This window comes from Rhodamnia argentea, chromosome 1, assembly GCF_020921035.1.
Source record: "Rhodamnia argentea isolate NSW1041297 chromosome 1, ASM2092103v1, whole genome shotgun sequence".
In the NCBI taxonomy this organism is placed as follows: Eukaryota; Viridiplantae; Streptophyta; class Magnoliopsida; order Myrtales; family Myrtaceae; genus Rhodamnia; species Rhodamnia argentea.
Window position 1 is genome coordinate 9,481,050 of NC_063150.1, and position 17,286 is coordinate 9,498,335.

Here is a 17,286-nt window from a genome sequence, read left to right on the forward strand (position 1 = left end):
TATTGTTGGGTTAAAATTGTCGATTTGGGGACACCGCGACCGTGATAGGCCTGCTACTAGCTTGGCTCTGAGAAAGTGGAAACACTATCCTTTTCGCAATTTACGGACTTGGACCCAAACTGGCCTGCTCAGTTTCATCCCAGAAGCTATGCTGACAACTGACTTCTTTCATTTTTTAAATTTCATTATTTGTTTAATATAAAAACAATGATCCCCAGTCAATACCCACGAAGCTCTTGTATTTCCTTTGTTGGCTGTAATGGCTCATATTCAACCCATTAGAGAGAGAGAGAGAGAGAGAGAGAGAGAGAGAGAGAGCCGAAGGTTGAAGCTCTGTTAAGTGTTAGCTGAAAAGGAACTCCTTTTCTTTTTTATTTTCTCGGGTTCTTGCTTGTGATGATCGTTTTGTGGGTTCCTCTTGGAAGCTCTGGTTTTGTTGCAACACAAGAAGACAACTGATTGTTTTGGAGTCTAACGAGATGTGTTCAGACAGCATTTGAGTGTTCTTTGGAGAGGTTGCTCTGGTTCGGCTCTCGCCAAGACCCCCCATGTCTGTCCTCTCTTTGCATCGACTGAATGTGCTGAAAGTTAGCGTGTTTTTTTTTTCTTTCTTCTTGTCTCACTACTCTGCTTCTGCAACCTCTGTTTTTCACCCCCCTTCTTTTTGTCTTTGAAGATGGCTTTTGAGCGTGCTTTAGTGAAGCAACTCTTGTTTTGTGGATGATTCCTCTCACTTGGGAGTCGAAAGAATTTGGACTGCTGTATAATTAGTGAGTTTGGCGCTGAGGATGACTTCGGTACACAAGCGTTCAAATAGGTAACCATTCATTTAGTTTTTTCTTTGCTTTTCCAATTTGTAGTCTGTTGGCCTATTCCCTTTCTGATTTTTCTTATGTTGGTTGGTGGGTTTCATCAACTGAATTATCTTCTGAGATAGCTTGATATTGAAAGACAAGTTGGTCATGTCGAAGTGCTCTGTACCACCCGATGATGGTGAAATCAAGAACGATGATAAAAACACTTACCTTAAAGAAGATTAAGGACTATTTTGATTGGCAGCAGCATGTTTAGTAATGTCTTAGCTTTCTGCTTTAGCTTCCTTCAGTCTACGAGTATCAATTCTTTGGGCTTTTGATGCTCTGCAATGACAGCTTTCCTGGCAAGAAAAGACACGAGGAGGATAGTTCTGATGTTTCAGCTGAAGGTTCACACCGTGTAAAGCTGGTAAATTGTTCATTCCTGTTCTCTTTCTTTTGGTTGATGTAGTTTCTTACCTTGTCTATGTCCTGCTGAACAATCATGCTATAACTTTACTTCAATTGCCGAGTGTGTTGTGTACTGTTTTCGCAATGATATGCTCGATCTATTAGCCCTTGTAAGTTGAAACTCTCTGTAACAGGACGTGGGTTACATGACGGACACGATCGAAAGCAAGGCGAAGCCTTCAACCACCGGCATTAAAGTCCATAGTGCTCTAAAGCGAGAGGTCGGAACCAGAAATTGCATTGCTGTGGCTGCTCAAGCTGTGACATTTCGTTCTCCTGTTACTTACTACTCCTTCACCTGTCTTTCATGCAGATTTTGCAGCTTGAGAAAAGACTAAAGGACCAGCTCAACGAGCGCCATGCTCTGGAGAAGGCACTCGGTTTGAAGAGTTCATCCTCCCATGGCGATCCAAGTCACGACGCCTCGATGCCTAAGGTAATCATTTCTAGCTTTCTTATGCATTAACTTTTTTGCTTATGTTATTGATTGTCATCACGCAAGACTATTGCAGACTTGGTTTGACAAATCTTGACCTTGTTGAGCAAGTTTGGTTTTCTGGGCATAATTATCTGATATTTGGTTCTTGTTTGAGGTCCAGCCAGTGGCGGAATTGATTAAGGAAATAGCGATTCTAGAGTATGAAGTGATGTACTTGGAACAATACCTCCTCTCCTTGTACCGAAAGGCTTTCAATCAACAGATCCCTCCCTTGCCTCCTTCTAATAAGGAGAAAAGGATAGAATCGCCACTAGAAACCCCGAGAGGGAGTGTCCTAGAACTTCCTAGGCATAATAGTGTCGCACTGCAAGGAAAGAACGCGGTGGTCCAATCTGGTCGCGAGTCGCTCACTAGGCCGTCAAAGGATTATGAAGAGAAACCATTTGATTCCATGCACCGTTGTCGCTCCTCGCTCTTAGAGCGGTTGGTGCGAACCTCTCCTCAGGCAGAGTCCGCGGCTAAAGCTCTACGTCCCTGTCAGTCTCAACCGGTTTCAATGATGGAGGCAAGTTTCAAAGCATCTCTGTTTTTGTACAGTTGATTAAGCTCCTTTTAGACTAACTTTACCTCTTTGTTTTACTAGAAAACCACTGTGCTTGAAATGCTTTTGCTCCAAAACATTTTCTGTGTTCTGACTTTGATAATATTGTCAGCAGTATGCTCAGAATACTCCCCTCAGGGTAGTTAGTTTGGCAGAACATCTCGGTGCCAGGATTTCCGACCATGTTCCAGAAACACTGAACAAGCTCTCCGAGGATATGGTCAAGTGCATGTCAGGCATCTATTGCAAACTCGCAGACTCGCCCCTAACGCATAACAGCCTCTCATCTCCTGGCTCATCGTTGTCGTTGGCGAGCGCTTTCTCTCCGCGAGATCAGTTGGAATCATGGAGTCCCGGGTTCGGGAACAGCTCTTCCTTCGATGTGTGCTTAGATAATCCTTTCCATGTGGACGGACTCAAGGATTTTAGCGGACCGTATAGCACTATGATCGAAGTGGCATGGCTGCATCGGGATAGCCAGAAATTGGGGGACATTGAAGACTCTCTGCGGAATTTTAGGTCAGCTTCTTGACAAGTAGGTTTCATGTTGCCGGCAAAGTGTTCTCTGCCATACAACATTCTCTAACGAAACCGACTGATGTTTGTTACATCTTTTGTCCTGCAAAACACATCCTAGAATAAATTCAATAGTAATTCTTACTAACCGCTCTGAAATGTGGAGAAAGTTAATTACTTCGCCCGTAGATTCGATGCCCGCAGCAAAATTAAGATAAAAGCTTTTGGTTCTGTTATGGAAAGATGACTACTTTGCCCATAGATTCGACACCGGCAGGAAAATTGCAATAAAAGATTTTGGTTCTGTTTTGTTCTTGTGCCGTCGCTGAGCCAAATACTTCACCAGGTCGCTCATTTCTCGCTTAGAAGAAGTAGATCCAAGGAAGCTGAAGCACGAGGAGAAACTAGCTTTCTGGATCAACATCCACAATGCATTGGTGATGCATGTAAGGAGTTGTCATTTGTACTACTGGTACTTCCAGCTTTTGTTTCTCCTGTATGATCTGTGTGTTGTAAGCAGCTCTTGTCTCTGAAAAACAGGCTTTTCTGGCTTATGGGATCCCCCAAAACAACGGAAAGAGAATCTTGCTACTTTTGAAGGTATACCTCATTCGGTCTTTAGACTGTGTCTTCAAGATGCAGAATTTACCAAAAGTTTGTCCTAATGCAGGCAGCCTACAACGTCGGTGGGCACACCATCAGCGCTGGCACAATACAGAGCTCGATCCTCGGATGCCGGTTGTCTCGACCTGGACAGGTAAATCTGAGAGACCCTTCATCTATTGTAGGATATATCAAGCTCTTTTGTCTTTTCGTAGTTCTGTAGTAGAGGGGGATTCTCTAATGTTAACATTTATGGCGGATCTGATACGAGTTCCCATTTTTGCGCAGTGGCTCCGGTTATTACTGTCTATGAGGTCCAAGTTCAAAACCGGTGACCCAAGACAAGCGTATGCAGTCAAGCAATCCGAACCCCTTTTGCATTTTGCACTCTGTTGCGGAAGTCACTCCGATCCTGCCGTATTTATCTCTCTTGCCATCGTCTTGATTACATTTGCACATGCTGCAGTAGAGTGCAGATTCTTGTCTATCCTTAAACATCATTTCTGAATCATTTGTGGTGTTTAACTTCATAGGTCCGATTGTACACTCCCAAAAGAGTGTTTCAAGAGTTGGAAACTGCGAAAGATGAGTACATACGTGCGACTTTCGGGGTGCGCAAGGACCAGAAGATCCTCTTACCGAAGGTCGTGGAGTCGTTCGCGAAGGACTCGGGGTTGAGCCCTGCTGGAGTTGTGGAAATGATTCAGCTGTCTTTGCCCGAGTCATTCCGGAAAACCTTCAAGAGGTGTCAGCTCAGCAAATCGCGCAAGAACGTCGAGTGGATTCCTCACAATTTTGGTTTCCGGTATCTGATAACGAAGGAGCTGGTGAAGTGATTGGGCTTTGCTCGGAATGAACATGACCAATGTGATTTGATCATTTGAGTCTCTTGTTTTTTCCAAAGTGAAATGAACTTTGTTGCTTTGTACAGTCTATGATGCAGGACATGACAAGATCAAACAGAAATCTTCTGCATTTTGTTTCTTGGAATGCAATCTGCCGTAATGCCGACTTCTATAATGCCCCAAAAAGATTGAGGGGCATATTGCGAAAATTTTTGAAACACCAAGAGGCTATTAGGAACCATGTAATAAATTCCAATGGCGAAGAATAATTCTCTCCCAATTTTGGACAATTTTCCCTTCATGGGGCAACCAACTACTAAGAATTTGGCCGAGTCATCATCTAATGTTACGACTCCCTTCATTTGTTCGCGAAAAACGAATGATTTTGATGAACCGGCCCTGTAAGCGTTTACTCGAGGGGGAATTCTGAGCATTCCTTGCTTTACTAGGGAGAGAGAAGGTGGTTAGAAAAACTCATTAGATGCCAGAGGTATTTTTTTGTCCAAGTGTATTTTGTCCAGAGATAGGGGAGCATTCCGACATCAATTTACTCCTCTTTAGAGGGGAAAGGCTCCCTTCCCTTGGATTGGGCCCCGGGGATCCCAGTGAGGGAACCCTAACAGGGACAAAATGACTCGTATTTTATCCTATGGTGAATGAAATTAAGTTGTCCCTACCAGTCTCACTCTAAAATAGGTTCAAAGATCCAACTTGCCTTTTTATGCATTGGGCTAGTCAGTGCTGGGAAAGCAAAGACGAGAATGTCTGTTCTATAACGAGAAGGTTGCTTGATGAGTTTATGTGAACTAGCTTGAGATGAAAGTCAGCATCTTATAAAAATGACAGACTTATAACGATTACAAAAATGAACAAACGAAAACATTTTCATCTTCCACAAAAATATCTAAACATATCTTATCACCGACAATAAAAATATTTCAATTCACTAATTTTTCAAGCAACATAAGCAACACTTTCTAAGAAATATTCTTTAAAACAAACAAAACTACAATAGATTTCAAAATGTCATGGTGGATATCGCAAAAATTGAAATTTTGGGGCGCAAATTGCCGCCATCACCAAATACCTAGGGGCATGACATAATTATCCCAAAAGAGTGCACATTAAATTTTTCTGTCATCCATTTTGCAAGCTATTGCGAAGATATCTTACAAAAACCACTGATACACAAAAGGCTCCAACACTAATGCCTTGTGGCCTATACTACCATCCTCCAAGTTCTAGTCTTATCATCAGTAACAAAAAGAACTCGAACTGGCGCAATGACTAGCAAATCTCAACATTATTCGAACACGATCAAAATTAAGAGAAAGCAACCGACTGCTCGTGAGGTTGATCGTGATCATCCGTATGCCAATGTCCATCGCCATTCCTTGGCGACTCCTCTTGAGTTACTTGATCACTCGCTTGACCTTCCTCAGCCGGCTTCTCTTTGCCCGATGTACCATACATCTGCCTTCTGTATTCCCTACGAGCTGCCCTCTCTTCGAGCTTCAGTTGTTTAAAACTTTGTTCGAACTTGGCTTCGTCCTCGGGAGAAAAGAAAACCACCTCCATTTTCCCAAGCTCTTCATAAAGCTTCTCAATCTTTGATTTCCAATACAGACCCATTTCTGTGTCCATCTTGTGATAAGGTGTCTTCAGCAGATACTCATCGATCCCACCTGCCTTATCGATGCAACGGAGAGCATGGGTCGTCACTTTGACACGAATATGGCGGTCGAGAATGTAGCTGAACAGACGCTTCTCCTGCACATTCGGCTTCCAGCTCCTCCTTGTCCTGGAAAAACCGTCACGGAGAAGCTCTAATCAGAAAAATACAACTTTTTCACTTCAATTCAACTCCACAGAGATCGCTATATTTGAAATTTATAAAACTCAAGTCTCGGTTCTTCTATTAGAAGGGATCGACAGGATCAATGAATCGTTACCAAAGTTTCAATGCGCAACACTTAATAGGATGTCAACATCTACAACCTCAAAGTTAAAACAACAACTTATATTGATGCTAGTTGTCCCCCAAAGTCATCATCACGGATTCGGTTGGGGCAACTCCATATTGTTTATGTGAATATCTGATAATCTTTATGGCTTTCCCTTGAGTGGAGTGGCAAAGCAGTACAAGTTAACTCCATATAGATGGGATTGCGGTGCCCTATCTAAGGTGATATGGACTAAAATAAACTAAATCTCTGACGGCTTAAACCCTTCACTGATATTGAGGGGAGAAAACAGTTATTGAGGAGATAAACAAATGCACTGTCCTACTATCTCCAGACAGAGTTATCGTGTACGATAATGTCACGGAAGTACTACCTCAAATAAAAAGGAAAAAGACCTTAGTGATTCTGAATTGAGCAGCAAAAAACATATCAGTCAACCGCCAATCTTTATTTCGGCCAAAAAGATTGAGAATACAAGTTAGCAGAAACCGATCAGGATATCTGCAAGAGCCAGCTGTTAAAAAGAACAGATCTAACAAGAATTTGACAAGGAAAAATGGAGGTAGACGAAGCCCAACAGATTTATGCGACAGTGTAATATAATGACATCTCCTTCACCATCAAAGAGCGAGCTCATAGTGTTAACATCTACATCCTCAAAAGGGAAAAGAAAAACAAGAGAGTCCTAGACCAACAACATTATATTGATCTAGTCATCATTAAAGTCATCGTCACGGATTTGGTTGTAGCAACTCGATATTCTTTACCTGATAACCTTTATGGCTTTCCCTTGAGTGGAGTGGCAAAGTTTAGTACAAGTTAACACCATATAGATGGGATTGCGGTGCCCTCTCTAAGGTTGACATGGATTAAAATAAACTAAACCTCCGACAGCTTAGACCCTTCGCTGATAATGAGGGGAGAAAACAGTTATTGTAGGGATAAACAAAATTTACTGTCCTACTAGCTCCGGACAGAGTTATCGTGTCCAATAATAATCACAGAAGTACTACCTCGAGCAAAAAAGAAAAAGACCTTAGTGATTCTGAATTGAGCAGCAAATAACATCACAGTCAACCGCTAATCTTTATTTTGGCCAAAAAGAGTGAGAATACTATTAGCAGAAACCAATCAGGATATCTGCAAGAGCCAGCTGTTACCAAGAACCGATCTAAAAAGAAGTTGACAAGGAAAAATGGAGGTAGACGAAGCCCAAGGATTCATGTGACAGTGTAAGCTAATTACATCTCCTTCACCATCAAAGAGCGAGCTCATGGTGTTTGCACATTACATGTTGAAATGACAAAAGCAAGAGTAATTTGACAAAGAACAACAGAGATTGTTGGTAATTCATATGCTTAAGCAGAAAGAGCAAACAAAAACAAAATATCAGAGCCACGAACTTGGATCATTAACATTAATCATCTCAGATCTCTCATTAATAAAACTACAGCTGACCGAACTATTAGAATGCCTATGAGTTTAGTGTTAGTCAATTCAGATCTCTCCACCCACATTGAAAGAAAGGGACACATTATTTTTCATATCCACAGTCCTGTCCAACTAAATGCCCATGCTTTAACACGGCAGTGGATGTGACCACATAGCAATTCATCACAAACTACAGAAGATGGAACCATGACGACGCTCGTGAGTTCAAATAACACATCGTGTGGTTGGAAATGAATACGACCGACTCCATAGCCCAAATAAGAAACGCCAGCCATATCTAAGCTTAATGCAATCACATCACAAGCTAAATTGAGCCGGTAGAGTTCAACCGATGCAAAGCCACAGTTGAATCTAAACTAACAAGCATCTGCGACCGCAACACATAGCGAGACTCGATTCCGAGCATACCCATTTCAGAAAACAGACGACTGACTAAAACGAACGAGCGAGGGAGGAGGGACAGAGCTTACTTGTTGCCGCCGTCCTCGCTGACTTGGTTGCCGAAGCGGATGTGGCGGCCGGCGAAGAGGCCGCGTTGGGCGCGACCCATGACGACTTTCGAATTGGGAATGCACTTCTCCAGGGTTTCTTTGACACCGGGCGCGAGGTTCTTCTCTCCCACGCGCTTCAGCACCTTCTTCATCATCTCCTTCCCCCTGAACGCCATCTCTCTCTCTCTCTCTCTCTCTCTCTCTCTGTGGACGCGCGAGTTCGAGGAGAGTAGCTTCACAGGAACGAAGAACCTAACGATGCGGAACAGGGTTTACCACCAGAGATCGCCCAATGGGGAGAATTTGAGAGGCCGACATAGCCATGGGCGGACCAAGCGATCTGCCAAATGAGGACGTTGGGGGAAGGGAATCCAGTCTTCCTATGGGCCACCAAGCCAGAGTGGGCTTTTTCACTTCTTGGCCCAAGTAAGACTTTATGGGCCTATCTCTATCGCCAGTGATATCAGGAGCCCAGGAGCCCATCAAGTATAATCGTCCTTCGCTTTATAAATAAATCATTGCAAAACGAATTTAGCAAGCAAAACAAAATTGAAAGTACCATTTCTTTATAAATCCATGGTTAATCAATATATTGAAAATCGGAATATATCTTGCGAGGTGTACTTACCGATTGGGATTTGCGATATAACAAAAATAAATGGGAAATAATATCTAGTAACGTATAGGAATCATCGTATGTACTCGAAAATTAGAAGTCTTTTCTCATGTATCATAATTCGTACTAAAGATGTTCACCTTGGAATTGTGCGCAAAAAATGGTGAACGGTAACGCCGCCCGCAAAGATTGGTCACCATATAAAGATAGCCCGAATGAAAATCTCTAGTTGATTTTTCCTTTAACCTTTACAAATTTATGTAACGAGCCATATGTTATAACGACAGAAAAATTAAGAAATAATATCACGAGCTGCGTCCGAGGAAAGATTATTTAAGATACAGCTAATATCTCTAGAAATATCCAACGGAGTATATTTATTGTCGCATATCTTTAGTTCCAACTCGAATTATACACGACATTGGCAACATTATATTTCATCATCCAAACGGTTAAAAAGAATTTCCCTATTATGAATGTCATACGGAAAGCATTTTTTTCAGCAACTTTTTTTATTCTTTTGACGATCATATCTCTCCATGCAATGCTTCCCAGCATTCACATGTTTGCTTTGCCGCCGAAACACTCTCGACTTCATATATCATTAGCAGCAACCGACAGCATCGACGCTTATTAGGCCGCTCGAGATCCTTTAATGGCGGTGAAACTTAGTCTGCGATGGCCATGGATGACGAAGAAGAGGCCGAAGAAGGAAACACAACAGTCGCCTCCGGCTGTCCCGAGCCGCCAAAGCTCGACAGGTCGGCCAAAGTTGCTTTTTTATTTTTATTTTTCATGCCTTTTGTTTAGGTACAAGTCGCTTCAACCGGAGCGGCCATCAATACTCCGGTCGCTTCGGCCCCCTGAGCGGTCCAAGCGCAATTGGTCGGCCGACGTCGCCTTTTTTTCCCGCCCTCTTTTTAGGTATAAGTAGGTAAAATCTCACGGACTAACTCACTACGCAGGATCTCGTCAGATGTCCTCGTCAGTCTGGTCCGTCTCGAGCAGTCATCTACGCCGGCCAGGAGATCTTCATCCATCCTCGTCCGTCTCGTCTATCACGAGCAGTCATCTACGCCAGCCAGGAGATCTTCATCCATCCTCGTCCATCTCGTCCGTCTCGAGCAGTCATCTACGCCAGCCAGGAGATCTAGGCCGGCCAGGAGATCGCCGCTCGTCCTCGTCCATCTCGTCCGTCTCGAGCAGTCATCTACGCCAGCCAGGAGATCTACGCCGGCCAGGAGATCGTCATCCGTCTTCGTCCATCTCGCGCAGTCATCAACGCCAGCCAGGGTCAGCAAGAACTCCAACCGCTCCAGCCCCGGTTCCGGCCCCGGCTCCGTCTCCGGTTCCGGCCCCGGCTCCGTCTCCGGCCCCGGCTCCAGCCGGACCAAGCGCAACAGGTCAGCCAAAGTCGCTTGTTTTAAGCCTTTTAAGGTATAAGTAGGTAAAGTCTCATGGATTGACTCATGACGCAGGAGATCAGCCTTTGCCGGCGGCGAAAACTAGGGTTCAGTTCGAATATTTTCCGCCGCCCGTGGAGCATTACCGTAAACCGATGCTTCCTAAGCCGTTTGATAAATTCGGTGGTTGCGTTGTGATGTGAGTGTAAATGTATATGATCGTGGTAATAACTCATCAATTTCTGGAAACGCAGTCGCCGAGTTTGAATTTTCATCCGATTTGACAATAATAAAAAGACTATTCTCTTATGTTACTTTCTCTTTCTACATAATCTTCTTCGATATCTTTTTCTTGATTTGAGGGAAGTGATCTAAGATTCGTTTGATTTCGTACATCTGGTAATGTGTTTTTCGAGAAACCGAAAGGGTGATCCTTAGCAAATTCTTACCCGTGCCACAATGAACTCTAATTTTTATATGACCAGTTTGAATCAACACATTGAGTCTTTCAGTTGGATCAAAAATGATCTGATCTATATTGATTCATTTTATTCATATTGACCCTATTTTCTGTAACACATGACGATTCATACCCGGCCCGACCCATAGTTCTAAAATCCATCCATACTTGACCCTATGTATGAAAATATGTGCCCATTCATGTAGCCAACTTTAAGCTGTTCATGCCTATGTGTTACTTAGATAAAATTTTATATAGCATTAAAAAAGTAAAATATGAAAATGTAAGTAAACAAAATGAAATATGTAAAAATAAAAATCAAAAACTCAAAATGGAGAATCGAATATTCTGTAAACCCTGCACTTTTGCTACACGAATTATGTATAACTTTTTTTAAAAATTATGATTTTCAAGTATATATTGGTTGGGGGGGATGTTTGCGGCATTGGAAGGTGAGCTCTGGGGAGCGATGGATCCGCGGCCGTGGCCGGGGCTCGAGCCGAAGGGAGACGATCGATGATGACCGAGGGTTAAAAAAACGATTTAAATGGAATTCATCGCACGTACCCGAAACCACATTACTCCTTATGCGTAGAAGTCATCGCATGTACTCGAAAATAAGAATTCGTACCTAAAAAGTAAAAATATTCATATCTTCGAATTTCGCTAATTCTTTTAAAATGTTTACAACCCAAACTACTAATCTTAGATAGTTTACCGAATCTTTCGCTTCATGATTCATGGATCCAAGCTTTCCATTCACAAAGCACTATGATTCAAATCGAAATTCGATGAATAGTAATTTCTTCTTTTGTTTCCGCAAGTCAACCATTTCAAGAGAGCAACTCCTCTTGAGTAGGCAGTACCAAGATTCGTCTTATCCATGATTCATTATTTGCTATCTTGACCTCGGAAAGAAGATATTTATTTGTTTGTCCTTTAACCTTCACAAATTTATGTGACCAGCCATAGGTTATACGGACAGAAGGATGAGAAAGAACAGGAAATAATATCACGAGCTGCATCTAATGCAAGAGAATAAGGCTAATAACTTTAGAAATATTCACCACAATATATTCACCGTCGCATATATTTAATTCCAACTCGAATATACGCAACATAGGCAACAATATATTTCATCATCCGAACGCTTGAGAACAATTTCCATAGGAAGGTTATGCAGAACGCATTATTTTCTGCAACTTTTTATTCTTTTCGCGATCATATCTCTCCATGCAATGCTTCACCGAATTGCTTTGCCACCAAAAACATATATATTAACAGCAATCAACAGCATTGACGCTCATTAGGCCTCTCGAGATCCTTTAATGGCGCCCAGTGAAAAGAGAAGATCGAAATTTAGTCAGCTATGGAAGAAGAGCAAGACGTCGAAGAAGGAAACACAGTCACCTCCGGCTGCCCCGAGCGGCCAAATCTCAACAGGTCGATCGGCCGAAGTCGGCTTTTTTTTTTTTTTTTTCCCATGCCTTTTGTTTAGGTACAAGTCGCTTCGGCCCGGAACGGTCCAAGTGCAATTGGTCGGCCAAAGTCGCCTTTTATCCCGCCTTTTTTTAGGTATAACTAGGTGAAATCTCATGGATTGACTCACGATGCAGGATCTCGTCATTCGTCCTCGTCCAGCTCAAGCAGTCATCTACGCCGGACAGGGCCGGCAGAAACTCCAGTGAAGTTTGATTATTTTCTGCCGCCCGTGGAGTATTACCAAAGACCGGAGCTTCCTGAGCAGTTTGATAAATTCGCTCATTGTGTTAGTGAGGAAAATCCTCACGGTTGCGTAGTAATGTGAGCATAAATCTATATGATCGCCATAATAACTCAGTGAAGTTTTTGATACCTTCTATTGCTTTTTTTTTAATTCCATGTTTTTTTTTTATGTATGAACTCGCATAATCTTTTTTAGTATCTTTTTCTTGATTTCCTTGCATAATCTTTTTCAATATCTTGAGATAATTGATCCAATATTCGCTTGATTTTGTGCATCTAAGCGCGTCATAAAATTGTATGTCATGCTTTGATTTACATGTTGGACAAGTATTCCTGCACCGTTCTTACCAACTGTTATAGCGTTTTTATTAGAGAAATTCTTACACATGTCAGAATAAACTCTAGTTTTTACAAGACCGGTTTATCAAATCAACACATAATGTCGTTCAACCGGCGTCTCGTGTGAAATCTAGTGCGCTTTCGATGGAGGTTCACACCCCCGTGCTAATTCAAGAACCGTCTAAACCGACTTGCCTGTTCGTTACAATCCAACTGAACTGCTGTCTAAAAATGTTAAATTTGTCCAAGGAATGAAGCTAACAGAGAACAAAACATTCAATTCAAAATGCTCATTCCTAAGAAGAAAACCATACCAAACACCAGGAATGGAGATAAGTGCAGGAATAGCAATTCCATTTATTTCCCATTTCCTTCCCCACAAAAAAAAAAAATGGCCTGAAGTTATTGCCATTCTCGCATGTCGGGGCTGCACTTTTGCTCTAATCTGTGATGGCATATGCAGAGAATCGAGAAGAAAACACAAACATTCCCACTCCGAATCATCAAGCAAGCAGTAAAACCAGACACAGATGACATGTTCATAAAACAGAAGCATAGCGGTTGTGTCAGATTCACATATTTCAGCACCTGATGCGTCAGCCAGGGATAACTGTAAATACTTCATGTCTCGTCATCCACACGTTTTTGCTTTCCGAAACTACGATGAGCAGACATGAAAAAACAAGAACGAGACCTAAACAAGACAAGACATCGTTCGACTCGTCGAGCCGGGGATATACAGAAAAGGCCTCAAACCGTCCTAGTTCAGAAATCTAAACACCAAAAGCCAAGCCCATAAAAACTTTGCCTTCAGGATTTTATTCCAATTTGTCATCACTGGCTAAAATTTAAAAGCCCAAAAAGAAGAAGAAGCTAATTAGATCACAAAACTATCAGAGAAGAGAGGCATCAGGTCTTCCTATTCAAAGTGTTGGATCATTATACTCAAAAAGCACAGCGTGGGTAGTCAACTACTGGAAAAAAAGCTCGTCACTTGCCCTCTTCAAGCACAGAGATCCTCCCACTTCACCAATCAAAACCATCCTTGGAAAAGTTCTCTTCTTATCGACAATGTGATTAACATCTGCATTGTTAGACGAAATTTGGGTGACACAGACTACAGAGAAAACGAGAGCAGATGGGAAAAACAGTGGTTTCGGGTTCGCATCAATGGAAGGCCAGTGACCATTAGGGCACTGCATATTCAGGGATGGGTGTTCTAGGGTTTGCAATTGCTTTTGATTTGGACAAGGATGCCATTCTCTCTCTCTCTCTCTCTCGCCCGCTCGCTCGTCTGGCGGTGGAATGAGGACGGTCCAATACAACCCGGCGAATACAAGACAGAAGTTGGGGCCACGGGCCGCGGGCCATGGGCCGTGGCCCGAAACTTCATCGTTCAATACTTTATCAATTTTGATTTTGATTTTCATTTTTTTTATCAGGATTTTTATATGGGAAAATTCCAAATAATAACCTGAAATATATTCATTTTCTCAAATAAAGATCCAAGGTAAAACTTATTTCAAATAAGGGCCAAAATTTCATTCATTTTCTTAAATAAAGGCATGAGTGAACTTTATGTCAAATATGGATCCGAAGTGAATTTTGTGTCAAATAAGGATCTGAAGCAAACTTTATGTCAAATAAGGGCTTGGCCTAAGGGTATTTATGTCATTTAACCTTTTATTTTTTTTCCTTTTTTTGTCTTTCTAAAATTAAAAAAGAAATTTAAAAAATTGAGAAAAAAGAAACAAAAATAGGTCCCTCTCGCCTGTGGTACCCGACGCCTTGGCAAGGGCGAGGGAGGGCAGGTGGAGACTCCATAACCATTTTAGGCACTTATTTAAAATCGTTATGCCATTTCATATCCTTATTTAAAATAAAGTTCACTTCATGCATTTATTTGATGAAATAAAAGCACTTTCGACCCTTATTTGGAATTTTCATTTTTGATTTTGATTAGATCAATTAAGTATTTCGACTCTTCAAATTTAACTAAACGGGAGGCCTCCGTCCAATGAATTGACGCATTTTGCAATTTTGCTTGTGGCCTGCTTTTCTCGACAAATGTTAAAGCATCATTAATAACGTGGCAATCTCATATTTGACTATATATGGACTAGACGTTGCATTCTCATATTAGAAGTCAATAACACATTGGAGTTATCAATCTGATTTAAATTGAGAATTTTTGCAAACCAATACCTCAATAGGTTCAAAATTTCTCCTATTCACTTTTACCCTATTCTAGTTCTTCATTTTAGGGATAAGTACATTATATCGTTCTTGATATTATCAGTCACTAAAGAAATTAAAATAGGGATCCTCTTATATCCCAAAACATGGGAAATACAAAGTATTTACAAATGCAAAATGTCCCATGCGAATTTCCCAAACTACCCCTACTCAGGAATTGCGCTCAAAATCGCCACGCTATTCCTCCTCCCCCTACGGCCACCGCCACCCCGTCGTTTCACCGACCCACCGTTACCACTGCCACCGCAACCGCCCACCTCCGCCGGGTACCTCCCCTCCTCGCCGGAGGAGGCCGCCGGCACCCTCCCGCATTTCCGTCCGCGGCCCTTCCCCTTCATCGCCAAGCTGGCCTTGACGGCCAACGCGGCCATCTCCTTCGCCTCCAGCGGCCGCTTCAACCTGCTCAGCGGGAGGGCGAAGTAGAGCTTCCCGGCCCAGAGCTCCTCGTCGCCGTCGAGGGCGGAGACGGGGCCGTCGAAGCCCATGTCGTCGGAGTTGCAGATGAAGCACGCGGGGTCGCAGCAGCTCTGCAGCACGCGCGAGACCCGAACAGGGTGAGCGAACTCCTGGAGGCGGCCGTCGTGGAGAATCAGCTTCGCGGTGTCCGCGACGACACTCGCGGACTCACTCGAGTGGCAAATGCCCATTGCTTCTCTAGTTTCTTACTTGTTTAAAAAAAAAATTACTATATTTTGTCTCTCGCGTAAGTCCAGCGTTTGAAAGAGACGATGCGGGTCGAGCTCGAGGGTATGCGAAGCTAAGCGGAGGACAAAGACTGGAGCTTTTTGACGGAGTATATATACAGAAGGGGAGGGGTGATACTGCAGTATGCAGAGTTTCGCGTTGCGAATCGAGCATCGATTTTCTTGTGTAATAATTACATTGTTTGTTGGTTTGCAAGAGACAAAGAGGGAAAGAAGGGTCTTGTCTTTTTCAGTCGGGGAGATCGAGGGAGGAAAGAGAAGAGAGAGGCCAGCCTGGAGATGGTACGTGACAGGTTGTGGAGCGTGGGACTGGGACTGGATGTTCCATCAATAGCCCTGCATCCGATCCGTACTCACATGCCGAGGAGCTCTTGGCGGTGCGGAGTGGAAGGAGGAGGTGGTGGCAAAAGCGTAATTGCGGGTGGGGATCGTGGGGGGAACCAGACGAGACAATAGAAAAAAAAACGTGGCAGCGAGGGAGGGGGTGGGAGGCGGGCGCGTGGTACACGTGGGGGGCGGGAAGTGAGTGAGTGGGACAAGGATCCTCGGGAATCGAAACGAAACCCCCGACCCACCCAATCCGACACCGTATGGGATCGGACGGGGATGATGATCTTGTCCTGCCGGTCTGCCTGTTCCACCAAATCCGACACCGTATGGAAGGACACCGTATCGGGTCGGATGTGTGGGTGTCGGTTCTTTGAATGGCGGCTCCAAAGATCCCCCCCACGCACCGCACCGCACCGAATCGAAACTTTCGTTTCTTCCTTTGCGGGCGTTGGTGTGAAGTTGGTATGGGTTTGGTTCAGGAACGCAGGACAGGGACAAGCCGACCGACGTGAAGATTGTGTTTGGCTTCTGTGCGCTTGGAGTGGGAGGCACGGGATGGGATGGGATGCGACCGCTCCTCCCCCACACGAATAATGCGGTGAGGCGATCGATGGGAGAATGGGTGATGTCGAGTCAAAATCAATCAATACTTTCTTGGCATAAAGTGTGGTTCATGCAACGTACAAAGCGCACTGCGGTGCGGTGCGGTGGCGGTGGTGGTGGTGGAGGAAAGGATGGTTGGTGGGCACCATCAACAACGCCCCTTATCGACCAACGGGAATGCGAGAGTAGATTGAAATTTTGTTGGACTAAGTTTAGCACATCCCCTTAATTAAAGGAACCCTCGCGCGGGCCGATTGGTCAAAATGATGGCGATCAATCCGTGCTACTAAAACTCGGACCCAAAGAAGCAATTTTACTTCACAATTAGGTGTAAGTTTTGTGGAAAAAAACAAGTTTCCTAACATGTTATCACAGACATTGATCGTTCCTCTCGGTTTATGTTTTCTTCTAAGTTTTCTAATAACTCGTTGATGACGTCTTGCACGTGTACAAGACTGGCTTACACGTGATTGAGCGAAGCTTTTAATAACCCGAGGGTTACCTAGTACAATGGTGAGCACTTTTTAAGAAATATCTCAAAAGTTCCTTTGACATCAAAAGAGGGAAAAGTATTCAAAAAGTTTTAAACTTTTTTTTTGTGCCATTTTTTTGTCGAAATTCTTTTTGTGTCAATTTAATTTAGGAGTGTGCATGGTTTGAGCCGGTCGAGTCCT

The 17,286-nt window shown here is 43.2% G+C and overlaps 4 protein-coding genes and 2 non-coding genes across 7 annotated transcripts; 2 read left to right on the forward strand and 4 right to left on the reverse strand.

Moving 5' to 3' along the window:
* The first annotated feature begins 592 nt into the window (after positions 1-592).
* LOC115740177 lies at positions 593-4,406 on the forward strand. 2 transcript variants are annotated; one of them, XM_030673615.2, is made up of 11 exons: positions 593-817; positions 1,152-1,224; positions 1,400-1,486; positions 1,579-1,701; positions 1,865-2,269; positions 2,418-2,824; positions 3,168-3,267; positions 3,362-3,421; positions 3,492-3,578; positions 3,713-3,841; positions 3,958-4,406. In XM_030673615.2, the coding sequence occupies exons 1-11, from the start codon at positions 789-791 to the stop codon at positions 4,258-4,260; spliced, it is 1,803 nt and encodes a 600-aa protein (XP_030529475.1). In that variant the 5' UTR covers positions 593-788; the 3' UTR covers positions 4,261-4,406. The 2 variants fall into 2 exon arrangements, with proteins under 2 accessions (XP_030529475.1, XP_030529477.1); XM_030673617.2 differs by having other exon boundaries at positions 2,421-2,824.
* A 992-nt stretch (positions 4,407-5,398) lies between these two features.
* On the reverse strand, positions 5,399-8,500 carry LOC115740178 (54S ribosomal protein L24, mitochondrial). Its single transcript, XM_030673619.2, has 2 exons — positions 8,156-8,500; positions 5,399-6,070 (listed from the first exon to the last, which is right to left on the reverse strand). Exons 1-2 carry the CDS (start codon positions 8,350-8,352, stop codon positions 5,593-5,595), a joined length of 675 nt encoding a protein of 224 aa, XP_030529479.2. The 5' UTR covers positions 8,353-8,500; the 3' UTR covers positions 5,399-5,592.
* Positions 8,501-9,470: 970 nt separating this feature from the next.
* LOC125314428 (serine/arginine repetitive matrix protein 2-like) lies at positions 9,471-12,350 on the forward strand. The gene is made up of 3 exons (XM_048276643.1): positions 9,471-9,553; positions 9,758-10,195; positions 12,272-12,350. The coding sequence occupies exons 1-3, from the start codon at positions 9,471-9,473 to the stop codon at positions 12,348-12,350; spliced, it is 600 nt and encodes a 199-aa protein (XP_048132600.1).
* A 1,116-nt stretch (positions 12,351-13,466) lies between these two features.
* Positions 13,467-13,561, reverse strand: LOC115740343. The gene has a single exon (XR_004015374.1). It is a non-coding gene; the product is annotated as a small nucleolar RNA snoR20a (small nucleolar RNA).
* A 64-nt stretch (positions 13,562-13,625) lies between these two features.
* On the reverse strand, positions 13,626-13,704 carry LOC115740341. Its single transcript, XR_004015372.1, has one exon. It is a non-coding gene; the product is annotated as a small nucleolar RNA snoR64a (small nucleolar RNA).
* Positions 13,705-15,076: 1,372 nt separating this feature from the next.
* LOC115740175 lies at positions 15,077-15,770 on the reverse strand. Its single transcript, XM_030673612.2, has one exon. It carries the CDS (start codon positions 15,620-15,622, stop codon positions 15,122-15,124), a length of 501 nt encoding a protein of 166 aa, XP_030529472.1. The 5' UTR covers positions 15,623-15,770; the 3' UTR covers positions 15,077-15,121.
* Positions 15,771-17,286: the final 1,516 nt, after the last annotated feature.

Excerpts from the sequence above, each read along its gene's own strand:
- LOC115740177 (XM_030673615.2), top strand. The coding sequence starts at position 789 with ATGACTTCGGTACACAAGCGTTCAAATAG. Across the intron at positions 3,268-3,361 it reads ACAATGCATTGGTGATGCAT|GCTTTTCTGGCTTATGGGAT; the intron begins GTAAGGAGTTGT and ends TCTGAAAAACAG. Across the intron at positions 3,422-3,491 it reads GAATCTTGCTACTTTTGAAG|GCAGCCTACAACGTCGGTGG; the intron begins GTATACCTCATT and ends GTCCTAATGCAG.
- LOC115740178 (XM_030673619.2), bottom strand. The coding sequence starts at position 8,352 with ATGGCGTTCAGGGGGAAGGAGATGATGAAGAAGGTGCTGAAGCGCGTG. Across the intron at positions 6,071-8,155 it reads AGCGAGGACGGCGGCAACAA|GACAAGGAGGAGCTGGAAGC; the intron begins GTAAGCTCTGTC and ends CGGTTTTTCCAG.
- LOC125314428 (XM_048276643.1), top strand. The coding sequence starts at position 9,471 with ATGGCCATGGATGACGAAGAAGAGGCCGAAGAAGGAAACACAACAGTC. Across the intron at positions 9,554-9,757 it reads GAGCCGCCAAAGCTCGACAG|GATCTCGTCAGATGTCCTCG; the intron begins GTCGGCCAAAGT and ends CTCACTACGCAG. Across the intron at positions 10,196-12,271 it reads AGCCGGACCAAGCGCAACAG|GATCTCGTCATTCGTCCTCG; the intron begins GTCAGCCAAAGT and ends CTCACGATGCAG.
- LOC115740175 (XM_030673612.2), bottom strand. The coding sequence starts at position 15,622 with ATGGGCATTTGCCACTCGAGTGAGTCCGCGAGTGTCGTCGCGGACACC.